This window comes from Mauremys mutica, chromosome 1 (genome assembly GCF_020497125.1).
Source record: "Mauremys mutica isolate MM-2020 ecotype Southern chromosome 1, ASM2049712v1, whole genome shotgun sequence".
NCBI classification, from domain to species: Eukaryota; Metazoa; Chordata; order Testudines; family Geoemydidae; genus Mauremys; species Mauremys mutica.
Genome location: NC_059072.1, coordinates 355,346,527 through 355,364,034, shown reverse-complemented (window position 1 = coordinate 355,364,034; position 17,508 = coordinate 355,346,527). Strand labels below are relative to the sequence as shown.

At 43.3% G+C, this 17,508-nt stretch overlaps 1 protein-coding gene across 8 annotated transcripts in view; it reads right to left on the bottom strand.

The window, feature by feature from the left end:
* Positions 1 to 17,508, bottom strand: part of LOC123373703 (disintegrin and metalloproteinase domain-containing protein 20-like) — a 150,446-nt gene that overhangs the window by 33,039 nt on the left and 99,899 nt on the right. For 7 of the 8 annotated variants that reach the window (XM_045022787.1, XM_045022800.1, XM_045022835.1 and 4 more), the window contains one exon: positions 1,763 to 1,946. In XM_045022787.1, the coding sequence (XP_044878722.1) occupies positions 1,763 to 1,946 (184 nt within the window). Of the gene's footprint in view, positions 1 to 1,754; positions 1,947 to 17,508 lie in introns of all 8 variants that reach the window. The other variant, XM_045022842.1, reaches the window with a different exon arrangement.

The window sequence follows — 17,508 nt, the reverse complement described above, 5'->3', positions numbered from 1 at the left end:
AACAGATTCTTTATGAGGATAACTATAACTTCTCTTCTTGGAGGCCTTCCCAGTACCCTCTGATGTCTTTTGCCATGAAACTCTGGATGAACGAGGTGTGGAGGTTAATGGTGCACTCTACTTACTCAGAGACTGATGTATAGCGTGGGTATCTTGGCCTGGATCCAAGGCAAGGGCAAAGGAAGTGTTCCATCATAAGGAGTCTGAGCCTAATTTCCTTATATTTTTCTAGCTATGCTTTTAAAAGTTGAACAAATATTTCACTTTTGTTGGATATGCATGTCCCCCAGACAAGAAAGGCACTGGAAATGAGTGATCACCACTGATCGGGATCACTAAACGTCTGTTAGTCTATAAGGTGCCACAGGATTCTTGGCTGCTTCTATGGAAATGAGTGATCACCACTGATCGGGATAGATTCCTGGCAGGTGAGGCAGTGCTTGAATCCTAGAGACCCTGCCATACCCTGGTTACAACTGCCAAGGGGAAACTCGCAGGTAGGGAGGAGGGGAAGGGAAGGGATAAGGATTGGAAAAATAACCCTCAAATGAAGTAAAGAAATTAGAATATAATACTTAAAGTAGAAATCAATAAACACACTAAACTAAACACTAGAGGATGCTAAAGCTAAGCTTTGGGCAAAGCAGTGGGCATGACAGACCCTTCATTTCAGGCAGAGGCAGCTGAGAAGCAACTGGGAGTGGTTTGCTCCCATAACTCTATGTAGCCTAAGCATGGGGCCTGAGGATGTCTGCAGCATATGTGAGGGCCAAACAAGTACTGCAACTGAAAATCTCTGATCAAAGGCACAAGGGCGCACCGGAGGTGAAGCACGCACAGGGTTAGTACCTGAAGGAGAAATGGTGTTATTTTTAAATTTCCTGGATTTTTTCCTGTTTTTAAGGCAGACTTTAAAAAGCTCTTTTAAATACTCAGCTACAGTGGATATTGAAGGCTTCAGAATATTCCGCTACAATGTCTGTCACCAATATTCAGACATGAATAGATGGATTTACTTACTTAATCCGAGATAGTGTGTACATTCACAGTGGACATATAAGCAGCTAATTAGGTGGATAAACTCCTGTATACCCACCCAATGGAAGAATAACATGGGACCCAGTCATCCCATCAGTTGTATCTTTACATGTGATGGAACAAATAGACCCCAGACCCCATCTGGGTCTACTTGGTCCAGTTGGATATCTGTCCAGTTGGATGTCTGTCCATATTGTATGTGCTTTTGCATCCAATATTTTTAACACTTAAGGATTTTGTATCTAGATTTGTAGTTCAAACCAAGATAGATATCCAGGCAGAGAAGGCTTAATTCAAGTCTAACTATACTCAGAGAATGTTGCAAGATGAACTTTTTTCAAAAAAAAATTCTTCCTAGAGAATATTGTCTTTTTAGTCATGTTCTGGCATATACTGAGCAAATGAAGATGGATTCAGACAGTTTAGAAACTTCAGGAGGGAAGAATACATCCAGGGACAGATTTTTAAAGGCCCTTTGGGGGAATTTTCAAAAGTGCAGTGAACCCCAGACCTCTACTTACCATTTCTCCATCCACTGCTTAAAAAGGAATAGAACACATGCTGCTTGTGGGTGAGAACGGGATGTCCTCCTAGGGATCTCTGAGGCTTTTCAGGTAAGGGGACAGAAAGAAACCTGAATTGGGGAGGAAGAGTTCAAGGCCTCCCTCTCCATTTAATCTCTGTTCCACCCCATTCACAAATCTAACAATACTTACTACAGTACCTTGTTCTCACCACATGTGGTGCCATCTCCCACTGAGCCAACATCCACCATGTCCCTCCCAGCATGAAATTCTGTACCCCAACACAAGATATCATCAACTGGAGTTTGAACTATGGACCCAAGACTTTTCATTTGAGGTATTTTTTTAACATTAACACACTGCAGTCTTCCACACAAGACATCTCTGAAAGAAAAAAATAACAAGAACAGTTGCTTAAAGGTTTATATGAGATTTGAAGTACTCTGTGTGAGAGTTGTGATACGTATTGGTATTGGTGAGGCTGTGCCTAGAGTGTGTGTCCAGTTTTGGGAGCCACACTTTAAAAAAGATGTAGACAAATTGGAGGGTCCAGAGGAGAGCAACAAAAATGATAAAAGGTTTTTAAAACGCTGACTTATGAAGGATAGGTTAAAATAACTGGGTATGTTTACCATTAAGCAAAGAAAGCTGCTGGGAGGGGAGGGAAAAGGGGGACCTCAAAACTGTCTTCCAAAATGTTAAGGGCTGTTCTACACGGAGAACAGTTGATCACTGTCCCCCATGTCCACTGCAAGGTAGGACAAGAAATAATGGGCGTAATCTGCAGCTAGGGGGATTTAGGTCAGCTATTAGGAAAAACTATAAATAGGGTCCTACCAAATTTATGGTCCATTTTGGTCAATTTCACAGTTGTAGGATCTTAAAAATAGTAAATTTCATGATTTCATCTATTTAAATCTAAAGTTTTACTGTGTTGTAATTGTAGGGGTCCTGACCAAAAAAGGACTTGTGGGGGAGGCAGGCTACAAGGTTATTTGTAGGGAGGGTTGCAGTACTGCTAGCCTTATTTCTGCGCTGCTAGAGGCAGTGGCGTTGCCTTCAGAGCTGGGAAGCTGGAGAGCGGTGGCTTCTGGCCCAGAGCCTAGCTTTGAAGCCAGAGCTGTCTCCAGCAGCACTGCGGAAGAAAGGATGGCATGGCTTGTTATTGCCACTGTTACTTCTGCATTGCTGCTTGCAGAGCCAGGCCCTCAGTCAGCAACTGCAAGTCTCCGACCACCCAGCTCTGAAGGCAGCAGAGCAGAATTAAGGGTGGCATGATATAGTATTGCCACCTGCAGTCCAGCGCTGCTGCTAGCAGGGCATCACCTTCAGAGCTGGTTACGCAGCCAACAGCCACTGCTCTCTGGCCACTCAGCTCTGAAGGCAGCACAGATGCAAGGATGGCAATACCACAACCCCCCTAAAATAACCTTGATAGTACAACTCCCTATTGGGTCAGGACCCCCAGCTTGAGAAATGCTGGTCTCCCCGATGAAATCTGTATAATATAGGGTAAAGTTACACAAAAGACCAGTTTTCACGGTCTGTGATGAATTTTTCATGGCCGTGAATTTGGTAGGGCCCTAACTATAAAGGTAGTCTAGCATTGGAACAGGCTTCCAAGGGAGGTTGTAGATTCCCTGTCACTGAAGGCTTTTAAGAACCAGTTACACAAACACCTATCAGGGATGGTCTCGGTTTAGTGGCCCTGCGTCAACATGGGTGGGTGGATTAAATGACCTCCCAAGGTCTGTTCCAGCCCAACATTTCAATGATTCTATGTGATCTTTTTAGATTATGTGGCCAGCTGGGGAATCAGAGGTTAAAGGTGTGGTAAGAGGAAGCAGAAGGGGTAGAAGCAAGTTTTCAGGGAAAAAAGGAAGGGGTTTGAAGAGTCATTTAAGAAATATAGCCTACAGTCTTGGACAGCAGCCAACTTCTCCTGCAACTCTGACCCTGCTTGCTACAAACTAGGACTTCAGCCCTTTCGGCTCCTCATAGCTCAGAGAAGGTGCAATGTAGGAGGTCATTCATTTTTACAGTTGGCAGGAAGAGGAGGATGAGGAGTTGGTGTGGCAGCAGCACCATCTGCCTGGTGGTTGTATTAACCATTGGTCACAACCCCCAAAGGAAAGACCTGCAGGTGCCAAACTCAGTCAGACCTACTGAGGAATCATGGTTGATTCACCATGCCCAAGACCTGGTTGAAGAGTGGGAGAATCTCAGGCAAGGGGAATGTGCTCAGGGAGACCAGAGAGGGGTCTGTGGTGGAGATACTTCAATACCAAAACAAAAATGGGTATTAAATTATTCTTACAATATAAACTAATTACAAACTTATACACATCTTTCCTGAATATTAAGATATATATACAAGCCTGTTGTAACCAGGATGCTTGGTGAATAGAACAAAACATGTTATGTTTTTAGTTAGTTATGTTATGAAGTGCTCACGCTAATCAAAGGAATTCCAAGAGGCTTCAGTTTTCTGTCATCCTGAGGATAAGTCCCCCAGTGTCAAGGGAGATAAGACCATATTTATGACTCCCAAGAGGGTATATAGAAACTCAGAAAAGCTCCATTTTGAATTTTATTTTGCTTTAACTTTCTATGCTAATTTCTTACAAATTTTTTTTTTGGCTATAGATGTAAACATGGTTGTTGTGATGGGTGCTTTCTATATAATATTTGATAGGAATTTTAATTCTGAAAACAGCAACTGGTAAACACCATTTGGTGTAAAAAGCAACTAAGTAAAAAGAATGTCTTATCAACACCAGGACACATCTGCCTGATATAAGATTACCAGATTGGTATAGATATAAATCCTTATCTCAAGAAAACAAACACTGTAAGAAGATATTTTAGGAAAACTTGGTCATGTAACAATGTGAGGATGTTCTTTAGTCAGGATATTCCATAGACGAATGCAGGGATGTTTTCTCTAAGCATAAAGTGAACCCTTCCCTTCTTTTTTTTTTCCAAAGAAAAGCCTTTAAAAAAACATGTATAGTTAGAAAAGTTATAAACCCTTTGTTTATGTCTTACAAACAGCTTTCTGAAATGCATGCTTGTATATATATGTTACCTAAATGCAAAAGCAGCAAAGAATCCTGTGGCACCTTATAGACTAAAAGACGTTTTGCAGCATGAGCTTTCGTGGGTGAATACCCACTTCTTCAGATGCAACTGAAAGCTCATGCTGCAAAACGTCTGTTAGTCTATAAGGTGCCACAGGATTCTTTGCTGCTTCTACAGAACCAGACTAACACGGCTACCCCTCTGATACTTGACACCTAAATGCAAAGCTTCTAATATAATTTCCTAATATCATTGCTATGTCAATGGTAAAATGTTGTATGAACCAGTATGGAATATAATAATATAAACTACTAAACTGATTAATAATACAAGAAGCCATTTAAAGTATAGAATATTTATATTAGTGGGGGATTACTTAATTATTTAACAATATATAAGCAACTCCCTCACCCAACTCAGGAAGAAAAAAGGAATCATTTCTCCATAAATTATTATATAACTATATAAGCTACAGATGCTCTTTAAACATGGTTGCATTTTAGAGAGACTGTTTAGAAAACTAAACTTTTAAAGAATGGGAGCATTGGGTCTTTTTGAAAAACACAGAATTTTATGACCTGTTGAATTCTAATAAAATTGAAGGACTAGCTCAGAAAATGGACTGGATAAAAAGAAAGAATTTAAAAGTCCAAAAATTATCTAGTACTCTTTTGCCACAGAAGAACAAAGCCAATTAGAAGCATATGCATTATTCATTCATTAAGCAGACTGCATATTTAGAAACTGAAGGTTTCACGAAAATCAACACTTGAAGGCATGGAGCAAGTGAAAGGATGACAAGCGGCTAACTTTAAATATAAACAAGATTGAAAGAGGTGTATTTTCTTATAGTTTCATGACAATAAGAAGAAGAGTACAAAAAACTTGAAAGTGAGCACCCATCACTCTCACAGCCTCTGCTATGACACATAATACTCATCAATTCATTGTGTCGACCTCTACAAACAAGGTGCTACAGATACATAAGAAGAACAAAGAAGCTATCACCAGAGAAGTCACAAGAAAACCTCCCCAAGGACAACCTCCTGAAAGGAGAAGAGGTGAGAGGAAGTTAACGAGAATGCTGTCAATGGATTAGATTTAAAGACTCTTGCCATTGGTTTTATTGTGATATTGAAATGCTTTTGCAATTAAATATGTTAATGGTTTCGCCCTTAGGTACCAAATGGTTAGACCCTATATTCCTGGAGAACCTAGAATTCCTGGAGAGAATATCAATTATTGGTAACAGAAAAAGTAGGGATTTAATTGGATTTTCGATTCTTAAAATTCCTTAATTGGCCTGTTTTAAGACATCTCCTCAAATGACTTCTTCTAAGTAATTAATTTAAATATTTTGAGTTCATAGGTTTAGTTAAGATTGTTTACTATGCTCAATTAGAAACTGTATGTTATATCTGATAACCAACAAAACTCCCCTTTCCTGAAACAAAATTATTTTGCCCTTTCCTGAAACAACATTATTTTGCCCATTGTGAGAAAGCAAAGTGGGATGGAGCAAGAGAGCTGCCCTGCAGGAGACTTGAAGCCTGGAGCAGGCTTGCTAAATGAGTCAGCGAGAGATATGTGGCACAGAGAAGGAACCTTAAGCAGCTGATTCCTTATAGGAGAACTCAAGCAGTCCTGAGGAAAGGAGGATGGACAGATTGACTGTGAGAAGCCACAAAGGAGTCAGTTTGGCCAGGGCAGGACTTGGCAGCTGCAAGCTGATGACATTCTGGGAAGGAACCTTTTTCATTTGCTCAGGCTCTGAGGTAAGAGGCATAACCCAGGATAGATTTTTGGGATTCTGTAGTGACTGGGAAAATTCCTTTTTTAAGTTTGTTTTTGGACTCTCACCCCATGGGAGCAGCCCAAATGTGCTCTGTGTTTATGAAACAGACTTTCATTAAAGTTTCTTGACTTCTTATTAAACTAAACTGCCAGCCCAGATCCTTGTGGAAGGGAAGGAGGTGGGGTTGAGTGGAGAGGAGACAGGTCACCCCTTCATTGTCCTTCTATACACATTTATTAGCAGTCTTGTTTTCTAATGCTATATTAACACTGGACTCACAATCATTTGGGGAAATAATATATCTTGTTAACTTAAAAAGAGAAATGCACCCCACAGGCAGTTCAGGAGAAGTAATCTTGAAGTTAGTGAGTTTGTTTGACTGCTTCTTTTTCTCTCTCTTTCAGGTTATTTAAAGTTACAGGATCAGTTGGGATTGAGTGTTTAGGGACTGCTTGATCCTTTGCTCCCTGTATCGTCCTTGATTAGCCTCAATCAGCCTTCTGATCACCCTCCCACTGTGTGATTAACAAGGGGGTAGGGCTGACCTAGAAGAGAAGGCCTTAAAAGCCAGAGGCTAACTGACCAAGGGAAGCTAGCAAACGGGAGAGTTTGTAAGAGGGAATCGTAATATAATCACCATGGTTAGGAAGGGCCACATCGCCAGTACCAACACCGCTCCTGTTTCCTCTACCTGCAACTGTATCCAGACAGAGAACCTAACCATGGATGCCTCTACCCAGATCCTGGTGTGGATTTGCAGAGAATGTGGCCTGCATTTCCCACTCTCAGAAAGCCAGGCTAGGGGGAGGCTGTCCAGTGTGAAAGGTGCCTGCTGGTGGAATCTTGCAGAAAGCAGGTGGAAGAGTTACAGGAGTGGGTGGCTAGGCTGAGGCATTCCATCCATGCCCATGAGGAATTCATTGAGAGTATTCATTTGGAGACATTCAAAGCTGAGAAAGCTATCCAGCTAGAGAGGACTGCTGTCATGCCACCAGGGGAGGAGGATATGGCTCTGTCACAGGAAGGACACTGGATTTTGGTTACTTATGGCAACAGGCAGTGCTCCACACCTTTATACTGCCCTGGCAACCAATGATGAGGAATCACCTCCAAAGGTAGAGGAGGAAAAGCCATGTACCCCTAAGGCTGTGAGGATTGCAGCCACCACTCCCAGGAGGAAACAGAGGGTAGTGGTGTTTGGTGACTCTTCTGAGGGGGACAGAGGCACCCATTTGTCGCCCTGACATGGCATCCTGGGAGTTATGCTGCCTTCCAGAGGCTGGAATCATAGATTGGGATTGTTAAGGATCGTCTGGGCCTTTGACTACTACCCCATACTATTTGTTCATGTGGGCACTACTGCGAGGTATGATCCTGAGAAAATCAGACTACAGGGCTCTGGGAGTAAAGATGAGAGAGTTAAGGGCATAGGTGGTGTTCTCTTTGATTTTTTTTTTGGCCAAGTGTAGGGGCCCAAACAGAGACTAATGGATCCTGGATGTGAACGCCTGACTGCAAGGTTATGGTGTTGCCAAGAGGGCTTTGGCTTCCTTGACCACAGGATGCTATTCTGGGAAGAAAGACTGCTAAGCAAAAATGGGGTATCAAGGAAGGGGAGGAGTATATTTGGATACAGACTGGCTAACCTAGCAAGGAGAGCTTTAAACTAGATTTGACAGAAGCAGGTGACAAAAGCCCACAAATAAGTCAAAAACATGGAGACCTGGGAGAGGGGTCGGAATCTGGGGGCACATGGTCCATTACAGCAGGGATAAGGGGAGAGGCTGTAGTAGATTTGATTTTGATAAATGAGGAGGAACGTGTTGAGAATTTTGAAGTGGAAGGCAGCTGACATAAGAACTCAAGAATGGCCATACTGGCTCAGACCAAAGGTCCATCTAGTCCATTATCCTTTCTTTCAAAAGTGGCCAATACTAGGTGCCCCAGAGGGAATGAACAGAACAGATAATCATCAAGTGATCCATCCCCTGTCACATGGAATCTTAGATGAAAGTGAACATGAAATGATAGAGTTCATGATTCTAAGGAATAGTAGGAGGGAAAACAGCACAATAAAGGAGCTGGTAGGTAAGATCAACTGGGAAGCAAGTCTAAAGGGAAAAAACAATTGAAAAGTTGGCAGTTTTTCAAAGAGACATTATTAAGGGCACAAGAACAAACTATCCCACTGCTCAGGAAAGCAAAGCAGAAGATCTTAAGCACTTTGCAAAGGGTAAACAAACCCCAGGGTCAACATCTGAAACAGCCTTCAAGCTACAAGTTTCATATGAGTCCTGAGAAGTGCAGACCAATTTTTAGACATTTCTTACCTACCCCATTTGAAGACTGCCATATCATGTCTATGACAGATAGAGTACTATAATCCCACAGTGATTATAATTGGAAATAATACACGGTAGATACCCTATCCAACCCAGATCTCTCCCTTTATCATAATCCCAATTCAGAGCCAACTGCCATGAGAGCCTGAGAACAGAAGTTCTCTCTTCAGGACACAGTGGTCATAGTACAGGGGAGTACAGGGTATTCCTGATACTTCCTAATCCCGAAGGACTGAGGTCTTTGTTTTGTAATATACCCAAAGAAAATCAATTCCTTGACCTTGGCTCAATCAGGAGATCTTCAATAATCTGAAACTCAAAAAAAAAAAAAAGTCCTACAAACAGTGGAAACTAGGTCACATTACAAAGGGTTAATATAAACAAATGAGACAAGTATGTAGGGATACAATTAGAAAAGCCAAGGCAAAAATGAGATTAAAGGGTAACAAGAAAACATTCTACAAATACACTAGAAGCAAGAGAAAGTCCAAGGACTGAGTAGGCCTGTTACTCAATGATAGTGGGGAGAACAATATCAGAAAATGTGGAAATGGCAGAAGTGCTAAATGACTTTTTTGTTTCAGTTTTCACCAAAAAGCCTAGTAGCGATTAGACGTCTAACATAGTTAATGCCAGCGAAAATGAGGTAGGATCAGAGGCTAAAATAGGGAAGGAAGAAGTTAAAAATTACTTAGACAAGTTAGATGTCTTCAAGTCAGCAGGGCCTGATGAAATATATAATGGAATTCCCAGGGAGCTTACTGAGGAGATATCTGAGCCAATAGTGATTATCTTTGAAAACCCATGGAAGATGGGAGAGATACCAGAGGACTAGAAAAATGCAAATATAGTGCCCATCTATAGAAAAATACCTATGTCATAGACCTAGAAGGGTCATTGAGTCCAGCCCCCTGCCTTCACTAGCAGGACCAAGTACTGATTTTGCCCCAGATCTCTAGGTGGCCCCTTCAAGGATTGAGCTCACAGCCCTGGGTTTAGCAGGCCAATGCTCAAACCACTGAGCTATGCCCACTAAAGTCAGTAGGAAGACTCCCATTGGCTTATAGAATATCAGACTTGGAAGAGCCCTCAGGAGATCATCTAGTCCAACCCCCTGCTTAAAGTAGGAGCAATCCCCAGACAGATTTTTACCCCAGTTCCCTAAATGCCCTCCTCAAGGATTGAACTCACATCTCTGGGTTTAGCGGGCCAATGCTCAAGAACAAATTGGGAATTGCAGACCTGTCATCTTAACTTCATTAAGGTAATGGAGCAAATAAACAAGCAATCAATTTGCAAACATCTAGAAGATAATAAGGTGATAAGTAACAGTCAACATGGATTTGTCAAGAACAAATCAAGTCAAACCAACCTAATTGCTTTCTTTGACAGGGTAACAAGCCTGGTGGATGGAGGGAAGGGGTAGATGTGGTATATCTTGACTTTAGTAAGGCTTTTGATATGGTCTCACATGACATTCTGATAAACAAATTAGGGAAATACAACTTAGATGGAGCTACTATAAGGTAGGTGCATAACTGATTGTATGCATAACTGATTCCCAGAGAGCAGTTATCAGTGGTTCACAGACAAGCTGGATGGGCATATCAAGCGGGGTCCTGAAGGGATCAGTTCTGGGACCAGTTCTTTTCAAGATCTTCATAAATGCTTTAGATAATGTCATGGACAGTACACTTATAAAGTTTGTGGATGATACCAAGATGGGAAGGGTTGAAACTGCTTTTGAGAGTAGGATTAAAATTCAAAATGGTCTGGACAAACTGGAGAAATGGTCGGAAGTAAATAAGATGAAATTCAATAAGAACAAATGCAAAGTGCTCCCCTTAGGAAGGAACCATCAGTTGCACACATACAAACTGGGAAATGACTGCCTAGGAAGGAGTACTGCAGAAAGGGATCTGGGCACTATAGTGGATCACAAGCAAAATATGAGCCAACAATGTAACACTGTTGCAAAAAAAACCCCAATCATTCTAAGCTGTATTAGCAGGAATGTTGTAAGCAAGACATGAGATGTAATTCTTCCACTCTACTCTTCACTGATTAGGCCTCAACTGGAGTATTGTGTCCAGTTCTGGGTGCCACATTTCAGGAAATATGTGGACTAATGGGAGAAAGTCCAGAGAAAAGCAAGAAAAAGGATTACAGATCTAGAAAGCACGATCCGTGAAGGGAGATTGGAAAAAATTGGGTTTGTTTAGTCTGGAGAAGAGAAGACTGAGGGGACATGATAACAGTTTTCAAGTACATAAAATGTTGTTATAAGGAGGAGGGAGAAAAATTGTTTTCCTTAATCTCTGAGGACAGGACAAGAAGCAATGGGCTTAAATTGCAGAAGTGGGGGGTTAGGTTGGACATTAGGAAAAACTTTCTAATTGTCAGGGTGGTTAAGCACTGGAATAAATTGGCTTGGGAGGCTGTGGAATCTCCATCACTGAAGATTTTTAAGAACAAGTTAGACAAACACTTGTCAGTGATGGCCTAGATCAGGGGTCAGTAACCTTTCAGGAGTGGGGTGCTAAGTCTTCATTTATTCACTGTAATTTAAGGTTTCATGTGCCAGTAATACATTTTAACGTTTTTAGAAGGTCTCTCTCTAAGTCTATTTTATATCACTAAACTGTTATTGTATGTAAAGTAAATAATAGTGCAGCAAGGTGAGCGGGGCCGGTGGCTGGTAACCCTAGCTGGCACGGGGCTGGTGGCCAGCCCGGAATCCCAGACTGGCTGCGGGCTGAGTGGAGCCGGTGGCCAGAATCCCGGCTGGCAGGGGGCCGGTGGCCAGAACCCCAGTCTGCTGCAGACTGAGCAGGGCCATCAGCCAGTATCTCAGGTTGGCAGTGGGCTGAGCTGGGCTGGCGGCTGGGACCCTGTCTGGCAAGGGGCTGGTGGCTGGAACCCCAGACCATCAGCGGGCTGCATGGGGCCAGGACCCTGGCTGGTGGCTGGAACCCCAGACCGGCAGCAGGCTGAACGGGGCTGGTGGATGGAACCCCAGCGGCTCAGGCCGCTGCTGGTCTGGGGTTCCGTCTGCCAGCTCCTGCCAGCCAGGGCCCTGGCTGCTGGTCCCACTCAGCCCGCTGCTCGTCTGGGGTTCCATCTGCCAGCTCCTGCCAGACGGGGTCCCAGCCGCCGGCCCCGCTCAGCCCGCTACCAGCCAAGGTTTCCGTTCATCCAGGCAGGCAGCAGGCTAAGCGGGGCTGGCGGCCAGGACTCCGGCTGGAAGCTGAGTGCCACTAAAAATTGGCTCATGTGCCGCATTTGGCACGTGTGCCGCAGGTTGCCGACCCCTCGTCTAGATAATACTTGGTCCTGCCATGATTGCAGGGGACTGGACTAGATGACCTGTCGAGGTCCCTTCCAGTCCTATGATTTTCAAGAATGTAACTCTCCACAAAGAGACATACAGAAGAGATTGAAACAGAAATAAGCATTTGTTAAAAAGAATAAGCTTAATATTAACTATGTCAAATTCTCCTTATTTCTTGACCAAACATCCCAGAATCTTTTCTGTGTTAGCCAAAGTTTCTTGCTAAACTCTAATGTTAAAGAGGATTTTTTTTTGACAAATGTATGTCTTTGTACTAGTAGTCCTGTACTTTTATTATCAGCTCTTTACTCTTAACTTTAGCTGATCCTAATATTGGAGTTATCAATAATGTGAATTTTAGCTGGATTTTAGCATGTTATTAAATAATGGATTGTCTCCTTTGTTCTCAAAACTTCTGAAACGTACAGAAATGTCCAGGAAAGAGCTACTCGTAATTTATGGGGGGCAAGTGTTTTCTTTAATTGAGAAGATAATCGATTGACGTATGCTTTTAACTCCTCAGGAATTACTCTAATAGATTTCTGTCATAATGAACTTTTTTGTAACTGATAAAATAGTGGATGGTTGAATAAATGTCTAAAGCTTATCAGTTATGTAAACTCAATACCATGTCAATAGTTCCTTTTCTTTTTCTCTTTTCTGTAAACACAGTATATAAAGAGATACCTGTTATTATAGATGTGTGCAGGAATGGACAAAATATTTTTGTTGCAAATGGATGCTCATAAATGTTCTGTAATTAATAAAATTAGTAACTGACTAAATAGAAAGGAACATGTAAGGTGTGTTCTATAATCAATATTTCAGTAAAACAGTAATGTATGGAATCATGTATCAGCATTAAGAGGTAACTGTAGTCACAGTGCTAGAAGCGATAAATTAATTACAAATATAATTGCCTTCCTGATTCAATGTAAAGATAAAACTTGAGAGAGGAGTTTTCTTTGTTCTGAACAGTATATAAGAGGTGAGATTTAGGGAGTTAGTCAGACATGAAATCAAGTAGGCTGCCTCACTTCTCCAGTCTCAGATTTGGTACATATGTTTCCTTTTCTGTATTCTGTATACAGGGGCGGCTCCAGGCCCCAGCACGCCAAGTGCGTGCTTGGGGCAGCAAGCCGCGGGGGGCGCTCTGCCAGCACCGCGAGAGTGGCAGGCAGGCTGCCTCCGGCGGCTTGCCTGCGGAGGGTCCACTGGTCCCGCGGCTTTGGTGGACCTCCCACAGGCGTGCCTGCGGAGGGTCCGCTGGTCCCGCGGCTTTGGTGGACCTCCCACAGGCGTGCCTGCGGAGGGTCCGCTGGTCCCGCGGCTTCAGAGGACCTCCCACAGGCGTGCCTGCGGAAGCCGCGGGACCTGCGGACCCTCCGCAGGCAAACCGCCGGAGGCAGCCTGCCTGCAGTGCTTGGGGCAGCAAAATCCCTAGAGCCGCCCCGTCTGTATAGTGCAGCATTGAGTACTGCTTCATTGTCTTATTTAAATAAAGCTCCAGCGGAGTTATTTGACATTGACTTATTAAATCCAAACACACAACACATTGGTTTTCACCTGTGTTCTATCATTTGTTTTGTTTATTTGGTCTTTAATAAAATACTCACAGTTAAAATTTTTAATTATTTTGCTTGATTTTAAATCATGGTGTGTTCTACAGTACGTAAAATAATCCCTACGACTAAAGTAGTGAACATCACATCTCTGAGTTGGCAGTAAGAGAAACAATTAGTAAAACCTGGACTACCATTCCTTGTTTCTCTAGACTAGGGGTGGGCAAACTTTTTGGCCCGACGGCCACATCTGGGAATAGAAATTGTAATGCTCAGAAAATTGGGGTTGTGGTATGGGAGGGAGTGAGGTCTCTGGTTGGGGGTGCAGGCTCTGGGGTGGGGCCAGAAATGACAAGTTCAGAGTGAGGGAGGGGGCTCCGGGCTGGGGCCGGGGATGGAGTGCAGGGTGGGTTGAGTGCTCCGGCTGAGGGTACAGGCTCTGGGGTGGTGCTGGGGATGAGGAGTTTGGGGTGCAGAAGGGTGTTCCAGGCTGTGATCGAGGGGTTTGGAGGGTGGGAGGGGGATCAGGTCTGGGGCAGGGTTTGGAGTGCAGGTAGAGGCTCGGGGTGCAGGCTCCGGGCGGCGTTTACCTCAAGCGGCTCCTGGAAGCAGTGTCATGCTCCTTCTCTGTCTCCTATGCGGAGGCACGGCCACAGGCTTTGCATGCTGCCCCATCCGCAGGCACCGCCCATGCAGCTTCCATTCACTGTCATTCCTGGCCAATGGGAGCTGAGGGGATGGTGCTTGGGGCAGGGGCAGCATGCAGAGCGGAGTCCTCTGGCTGCCCCTATGTGTAGGAGTCAGACGGGGCCATGCTGCTGCTTCCGTGAGCCGCATGGAGCGGCCCCCGACCCTGCTCCCTGGCTGGAGTGCTGGAGGGGGGGCATAGCGCTGTTTCCAGGAGCCACATGGAGTGGCCCCTGAGCCTGCTCCCCAGCTGGAACGCTGGAGTGGGGCAAGCCCCAGACCCTGCTCCCCAGCAGGAGCTTGAGGGGCGGATTAAAATGGCTGGCAGGCCGTATGTGACCCATGGGCCATAGTTTGCCCACCCCTGCTCTAGACTAAATAATTTTATTTTGTTGGCAGTGTTGTTGTAGCCATATTGGTCCCTGAATATGTGAGAGATAAGGTGGGTGACATCATATCTTTCATTGGACCAATTTCCATTTGTAAAAGAGACAAGTTTTGAGCTACACAGAGCTTTTCTTTTTGAAAGATTGTTTCTTTGACAAACAGAAGTTGGTCCAATAAAATATATATTCCTCACCCACCTCGTCTCTAAATAAATTTTAGTAATTTTAGGGATAAAATTAATTGGCACACAACCATCTTTCCATCCCACAGATAAAAGGAGCTGGTAGTCCTGTAACCATAACACTAACTTCCTGGCAGTTTAGAAGAAACTGAAGTCAGAGAATGACTATGTGGCAGAGACATTCCACTCAGTCTGCAGGTGATATAGGTTGTGTTACTTGCCAGGTAAAAAATAAGCAGACAAGACACACTGCAGCCTGGGGGGCCCATGTCCACCTAGTGCTGCTCTAAATGAGTGAGAAAAGGTAAAAAGGACACTTCACTGGGGAGCATCCTGACTGAACTAAGCTAATCCTATAAAAAGGAACAAAATGAATGAAGACAAGCTAATTATTAACATTTATTGGGAAGCTTGGCAGGATCAGCTATTCAGCCTCCATTAACAGAGGATGGGACGTGTGAGGCAGATAGAGCAGGCTATAAAAATCGAACTCCTAAAATTATGTTTTAGGAAGAAAAGATCTGTTACTCAGTGAATTAAAATCTAACCTTTCAGTCAGATTTTGTGTTTCAAAATGCTGCTCAAAGTTGAGACACTGAGTACCAACACATAATGGGGAAGTTGTAAGCATCTCTCTGTAGAATAAGGCACTGTGCTCTATATGCATGCCTGAATGTATGTATACGTGGTTGTGAAGTTACTGACAAACTGTGACTGCATAGATCATTGTTGCAACCACTGTTATATATCTGCAGCAAATATTGTACAAAGTTTGTCTTGTGAGGTGTCTATGAAGAGGTTACGATTTGCTGGTTATAATTATGCTATCTGTATGTTTGTACCATTTTTGTAGTTGAAGTTATGAATATCGGCTATGTACTTGTATCTCAACGTGTTTGATTCTAAATAGCCTCAGTTAAGCATTTGGTCAGCTTCTTGAGAAAGAACTATTCTCAGTAAGTGCCCAATCAAGAAACACTTAACTGACAGTGGACTTTGGGAGACACCAATCCACATCTGAGCTTTCCTGGAAACATTCAAACAAACATGTAAACAATGGTGTCTGCCTGCAAACGGAGTTATGCATGGACATGTGACTTGCCCATGTGACTCCAGACTCCATCTTGCTGCTGTGATTTTCCACAGAAGAACAAACAGGTGTCCTTCCACGGGCAGAAAATATAAAAGGCCCTAGAAACCCCTCCATCTTGTCTTCAATCCTGCTTCTAACTTCTGGAGGAATCGTGCTATAAACTGAAGCTCTGAACAAAGGACTGAATGACCCATCCCAGCTGTGGATGTACTCCAGAGACTGAATTTGAACCTGCAGTTTATTCCACCACTGCTACAAGCCTGAACCAAGAACTTTCCCATTACTGTATGTAATTGATTCCATTTAACCAATTTTAGCTTTCATCTATATCTTTTCCCTTTTATGAGTAAACCTTTAGATTTTAGATTTTAAAGGACTGGCAACAGCATTATTTGTGGGTAAGATCTAATTTGTATATTAATCTGGGTCTGGGGGTTGGTCCTTTGGGATTGGGAGAACCTTTTTTCTTTTACTGGGGTATTGGTTTTCATAACCATTTCTCCTCATAACGAGTGGCACTGGTGGTGATACTGGGAAACTGGAATGTCTAAGGGAATTGCTTGTATGACTTATGGTTAGCCAGTGGGGTAAAACCAAAGTCCTCTCTGTCTGTCTGGTTTGGTGTGCCTTAAAAGTGGAGAAACCCCAGCCTTCAGCTGTAACTGCCCTGCTCTAAGCACTTTTTCTGGAATTAATACTCTCAGAAGTGTCTCACCAAAGGCAGCATTGTTACAGTGGTGTTTTCCTATGACTTCAATTTCAACTTTTTTGCTTGTTTGCATCACTTTATTAATTTGACTTGGGATTTTTTAGGATGTTTGAGATAATGTCTGTAGACTAATCCCCGACTTCAAATTTCTCAAAATACCTTTGGACCTACTGACTGTATAAGTTTCTTGATCAGTGGACTTTCTGAGTCTGAAAGTACCAGAATGGGGAGGTTCTTAGTTTCAATAAATCTGACCTAATCAATCCCCACTGGGTGATGCCAGTGACCCCAGAAGGAGAGGGTCTCATTCTGATTTGACAAGGAAGTCCCAAGGAGGAATTCCAAGGGGGAGAAACCGCCCAGCCACCATCTTCAAAAACTGAAGGAAAAGAAAAAGCCTTGCTGCTGACTTTTTGGCTACAAACTGTGGGTGGCTTGCCTGCAATGGCGGCTGCCATAGTTGCTGCTGTAGCCCTTGACTGAAGGCCTCTGGCCTTGCAATGTTACCATGTCTGACAAAGAATCCTGTGCTTCCTCCACCCTCCTGGCTGACCATTAAGGTCCAGCAACAAGCAACATCTAAGATTCAACATCTATAAGCAAGTAATCTAGACACCAACAAGTCGCTCAACACAAAACAGCAGAGCTGAGTAGACCACCAGCTAATCTTTTCAACTGTGTACCAGCTTCCTGAAGCTGAATGAAACCATAAGAGTTGGGAGAATGTTTTCCACAGCCTAGGTTGCACAGACGAATATGTAGAACTACCTTTAAAAAA